The following is a 5,618-nucleotide window of genomic DNA, read 5'->3' as shown; positions in this document are numbered from 1 at the left end:
TGACCCTGATCTGCCCAGGGAGGGGGCACTGTGTGAGGTGCCTGTGGGGTGCAGTAAGTTCAGTGTCTGACCCTGATCTGCCCCAGGGAGGGGGCAGTGTATGATGTCCCTGTGGGGTGCAGTAAGTTCAGTGTCTGACCCTGATCTGCCCCAGGGAAGGGGCAGTGTGTGAGGTCCCTGTGGGGTGCAGTAAGTTCAGTGTCTGACCCTGATCGGCCCCAGGGAGGGGGCAGTGTGTGAGGTCCCTGTGGGGTGCAGTAAGTTCAGTGTCTGACCCTGATCTGCCCCAGGGAGGGGGCAGTGTGTGAGGACCTTGTGGGGTGCAGCAAGTTCAGTGCCTGACCCTGACCTGCCATCATTCCTCCTGCTCCAGGGGGCAGTCACGCTCCAATCAGTCTCAATTAATTGCAGGGTCAGCGTCATCTACTGGACACCAGCGGTATATCAAGGCACATCATGTCTCGCTCCATTCCAGAGAAATCCAAACCAAGCTGCAGATTCAATTCATTTTATTGTCAATTGTGTAACAAACTATAGCTCCATTTGTTGCAGCTTTCAATATTTGAATACAATCCTTTTGATGTTTAGTATCGGAATTCACGGTAGAAGAAACTAAATACCTCCCAATAATAGATAATTTAGAGGCTTATGGGGAAGGGGGAACTTAAAACTATCGCTGACACTAAAGAAAAAGTACTCAGTAAAATAATGGGACTAAAGGTGGAAACATTGCCTGGACCAAAGGTGGAGAAGAAACCCTTGACCTGATGGCCTGCATCCTAGGGTCTTAAAAGTGGCTGCAGAGATAGTGGATGCATCGGTTGAAATCTCCCAAAACTCCCTGGATTGTGGAGAACTTCCAGCGGTTTGGAAAACCACAAATGTAACACTCCTATTTCAAAAGGGAGAGAGACAGAAATCTGGAAACTGCAGACTAGTTAGCCCAGCATCTGTTGGTGGAAAAAATCTGGAGTTCTTTATTAAGGAAACAGTAGCAGGACATTTGGAAAAGCATAATACAGTCAGGCAGAGTCAGCATGGTTTTAGGAAAGGGAAATCATGTATGACAAATTTGCTGGAGTTCTTTGAGGATGTAATGAGCAGTGTGGAAGGGGGAACCAGTGGAGGTGGTGTATTTGGATTTCCAGAAGGCTTTCAATAGGGTGCCATATAAAGGGTTACTGCTCAAGATTAAAGTTTACGGGTTTGAGGTTAATATATTAGCATGGATAGAGGGTCGGCTAACTAACAGAAGACAGATAAGTGGGTCATTTTGCATTTGGCAAACGGTGACTAGTGGGGTGTCGCAGGGATCGGCCTCAACTATTTAGAATCTATATTAATGATTTGGATGAAGGGACTGAGTGTAATGTAGCCAGGTTTGCTGATGATACAAAGATAATGGGAAAGCAAATTGGAGGAGGACACAAACAATCTGCAAATAGATGTAGACAGGCTAAGTGAGTGGGTTAATATTTGGGAGATTGAGTATAACGTGGGAAAGTGTGAGGTTATCCACTTTGGCAGGAAAAATAAAAATACAATTTATTATTTAAATGGAGAGCTATTACAAAATGCTGCAGTACAGAGGGACCTGGTTGTCCTTGTGTGTGAAACACAAAAAATTATTATGCAGATACAGCAAGTAATTATGAAGCCAATAGAAATGTTGGCCTTTATTGAAAGGGGGATGGAGGATAAAAGCAGGGAAGTCCTGCTACAACTGTACAGGGTATTGGTGAGACCACACTTGGAGTACTACGTACAGTTTTAATCTCCTTACTTCAGGAGGGATATACTTGCATTGGAGACAGTTCAGAGAAGCTTCACTAGTTTGACTCCTGAGATGAAGGGGTTGACTTATGGGGATAGTTTGAGTAGGTTGGGCGTATACTCATTGGAGTTTAGAAGAATGAGAGGTGATCTTATTGAAACATATGATACTCAGGGGACTCGACAAGGTGGATGCAGAGAGGATGTTTCCACTTGTAGGGAATCTAGAACTAGTGGGCATAGTTTAAGAAAATGGGATTTAGAACTGAGATGAGGAGAAATTTCTACACTCAGAGGGTCGTAAATCGGTGGAATTCTCAGCCGAGAGAGCTGTGGGTCGCTGAATATATTTAAGGTGGGGATCGACAGATTTTTGAACGATAATGGAGTGAAGGGTTATGGGGAGTGGGCAGCGAAGTGATCTTATTAAATGGCACAGCAGGTTCGCGTAGCTAATGGCCTGCTCCTGCTCCTATTTCTTATCTTTCTTAAAGAGTTAATGAGAGATGCAATCACAATCAGCGTTATTTTTAATCTGAGCATTTTCCCTTTGATTAATTGGTCAAATATCCAGAATATTAAACTCCTGCTCAGTTATAGGGGGAATCAATATCAGCAGAAAGAAAACCTAACTGTCAGAATGGACACGATTCAGTCTGGGACAACAGCAGAATCCAAACCCTGCAGTCACTTGTGAACTCGCTGGTGTGCCAGCAGGTGTGTTTACAGAGTGAATCCCTTCCCACACTGAGAGCAGGTGAATAGTCACTCCCCAGTGTGAACTCGCTGGTGTATCAGCAGGTTGGATAATGCAGTGAATCCCTTCCCACACTCAGAGCAAGTGAATGGCCTCTCTCCAGTGTGAACTCGCTGGTGTGTCAGCAGGTTGGATAATGCAGTGAATCCCTTCCCACACTCAGAACAAGTGAATGGCCTCTCTCCAGTGTGAACTCGCTGGTGTGTCAGCAGGTGGGATAACCGAGTGAATCCCTTCCCACACACGGAGCAGGTGAATGGCCTCTCCCCAGTGTGAACTCGCTGGTGTGTCAGCAGGTTGGCTGACTGAGTGAATCCCTTCCCACACACGGAGCAGGTGAATGGCCTCTCTCCAGTGTGAACTCGCTGGTGTATCAGCAGGTTGGATGACTGAGTGAATCCCTTCCCACACACGGAGCAGGTGAACGGCCTCTCCCCACTGTAAACTTGCTGGTGTGCAACCAGATCGGATGACTGAGTGAATCCCTTCCCACAGTCAGAGCAAGTGAGCGGCCTCTCTCCATTGTGAACTAGCTGGTGCCTCAGCAGGGTGAATGACCGCGTGAATCCCTTCCCACACTCAGAGCAGGTGAATGGCCTCTCCCCAGTGTGAGCTCGCTGGTGTCTCAGCAGGATGCGTGAAGTAGTGAATGCCTTCCCGCACTTGGAGCAGATGAACGGCCTCTCCCCAGTGTGAACTCGCTGGTGCCTCAGCAGGGTGGATGAGGTCGTGAATCCCTTCCCACACTCAGAGCAAGTGAATGGCCTCTCCCCAGTGTGAGATCGCTGGTGTATCAGCAGGTGGGATGACTGAGTGAATGCCTTCCCACACTCGGAGCAGGTGAATGGCCTCTCCCCGGTGTGAACTCGCTGGTGTGTCAGCAGGTGGGATGACTGAGTGAATCCCTTCCAACACTCAGAGCAGGTGAATGGCCTCTCCCTAGTGTTAGTGCCCAGATGAACTTCCAGCTCAGATGGGTCATTGAATCTCTTCCCATAGTCCCCATATTCCCATGGTTTCTCCATGGTGTGGGTGTCCTTGCGTCTCTCCAGATGTGATGATCAGTTGAAGCCTCGTCCACACACAGAACACATGTATGGTTTCTTCCCGCTGTCAATCGCGCAATATTTTTTCAGGCTGTGTAACTGGTTAAAGCTCTTTCTACACTCAGTGCACTGGAACTCTCACTCGGTTGTGTGTGTGTCTCGGTGCTTTTCCAGTCAGACTGATGATTGAAATCTGTTTCCACAGACAGAACAGACAAACATTTCACCTTCCACTTTCAAAGGCCAATGATATTCAGGCCCTGATGAATCGAGTAATTCCATCAGATCTTGATGTGATGTTTGGTTTGAGTGTCCCGATAACAAATCCTGCCCTTCGAATAACCTGGAAAAGGAGTTTACACAAATCATTACAGCAAGTAAAGGCCATTAATTCACAACCGACAAATTTAGATTGTATGGAACATTATTTCCTCTCTTGTTCCTCCAAAGCTGTAAATCCCCGTTCCATACACTCTTCCCCAATCCCTGTCCTGAAATTGAAGCACGTCGCCCGTCTGAAGGCTGCTTGTCCTCCCTCCCAATTATCATCACCAACTCTGGCTGGGTTCAGTTCTACACTCACTGGTTCCCCTCCCCTGAATGTGCTGACTCTGGCTGGGTTCAGTTCTACACTCACTGGTTCCCCTCCCCTGAATTTGCTGACTCTGGCTGGGTTTAGTTCCACACTCACTGATTCCCCTCCCCTGAATTTGCTGACTCTGGCTGGGTTCAGTTCTACACTCACTGGTTCCGCTCCCCTGAATGTGCTGACTCTGGCTGGGTACAGTTCCGGAGATGAGGGTTTGTCTCATGAGGATGGGTTGAGCCGATACATGTTGCGATTCAGAAGAATGAGATGTAATTTTATTGAAACATACGATAACGAAGGGGATCGAAAAAGTGGACGCAGAGAGGATATTTCCACTCATAGGGATTCTAAAACCAGGGGGCATAGTCGCAGAATAAGGGGCCGACCGTTTAAAAACTGAGATGAGGAGAAATTTCTTCGCTCAGAGGGTTGCAAATCTGTGCAATTCGCTGCCTCAGAGAGCTGTGGAGGCTGGGGACATGGAATATATTTACGGTGGTGTTGGACAGATGTTTGAGCGATAAGGGAGTGAAGGGTGACGGGGAGCGGGCGGGGAAGTGGAGCTGAGTCCATGATCGGATCAGCCCATGGTCTGACTGAATGGCGGAGCATGACTCCAGGGGGCCAAATGGCCCGCTCCTGCTCCTATTTCTTCTGTTCTGGTGGGATAATAACCCTGGGGGACTGTCCATGGGGATTGTAACCCAGGGAGAGAACAGCTCTGGGGCTTTCGTCTTACAATTGTCTGGGACGTAAGCCGTGAGCTGAGCCCTGAGCAGTGCCTTTAGGAGAGATGGTGAGAAATCCGAGGTGTTGAGACAATAAAATGACACAAAGTTGTTGCTGCAGCCAGGCGGACCGGTTAGAAACAAGACCCCGACGCAACTCACTTCGCTCCTGCACCAAGATGGCCACGCATGCGCGTTGCGGGTCAGCGAATAAAGATGGCGGAGGGGTCCGACTGATCGTCCTGCACAAAGATGGCCGCCGTCAGCCCGCGGCCCGAGAGCGGGAGAAAGCCCCGGAAGCTGCAGCCGCCGACATTGCGGTTATTATTCCGGGCTTCCGGCGGCCACCGGTTGTTTACCAAGCCTCCCCGCTCACCCGCTGCGCCATTGCTCCGCTGCGACCCGCTGAAAACGAGTTATTTTCCGAGACCACACGTTCACTGCGTCCTCTCCGCCATTGCACGATGCCGCGCATGCACCGAACACAGACGGGTCCCCGCGCCTGCGCACCGGGCCCCCTGTAGTCTGGGATGGGCACATTCTCTGTCGCCGCGAATGCTGGGTAAATATGCCGCCATGGATAATCACCCCCCATTAGTGAATTGAAGGTATTTACTATGATTGCATTGGGCACTGAACCATGTTCATTCTGGCAGTTCGACTATGATTCTGCTGGTCTTCATCACCACCCCCCCCCCCCCCCCCCCACCCACCACCATTCCTGA

General features: G+C 49.3%; 1 protein-coding gene across 1 annotated transcript; it reads right to left on the bottom strand.

Moving 5' to 3' along the window:
- Window positions 1-492: 492 nt before the first annotated feature.
- LOC139250668 (histone-lysine N-methyltransferase PRDM9-like) lies at window positions 493-5,352 on the bottom strand. The gene is made up of 2 exons (XM_070873044.1): window positions 5,056-5,352; window positions 493-3,919 (listed from the first exon to the last, which is right to left on the bottom strand). Exon 2 carries the CDS (start codon window positions 3,553-3,555, stop codon window positions 2,539-2,541), a length of 1,017 nt encoding a protein of 338 aa, XP_070729145.1. The 5' UTR covers window positions 3,556-3,919; window positions 5,056-5,352; the 3' UTR covers window positions 493-2,538.
- Window positions 5,353-5,618: the final 266 nt, after the last annotated feature.

Source organism: Pristiophorus japonicus, unplaced genomic scaffold (genome assembly GCF_044704955.1).
Source record: "Pristiophorus japonicus isolate sPriJap1 unplaced genomic scaffold, sPriJap1.hap1 HAP1_SCAFFOLD_408, whole genome shotgun sequence".
In the NCBI taxonomy this organism is placed as follows: domain Eukaryota; kingdom Metazoa; phylum Chordata; class Chondrichthyes; family Pristiophoridae; genus Pristiophorus; species Pristiophorus japonicus.
This window is presented reverse-complemented; position numbering and strand designations above follow the sequence as displayed.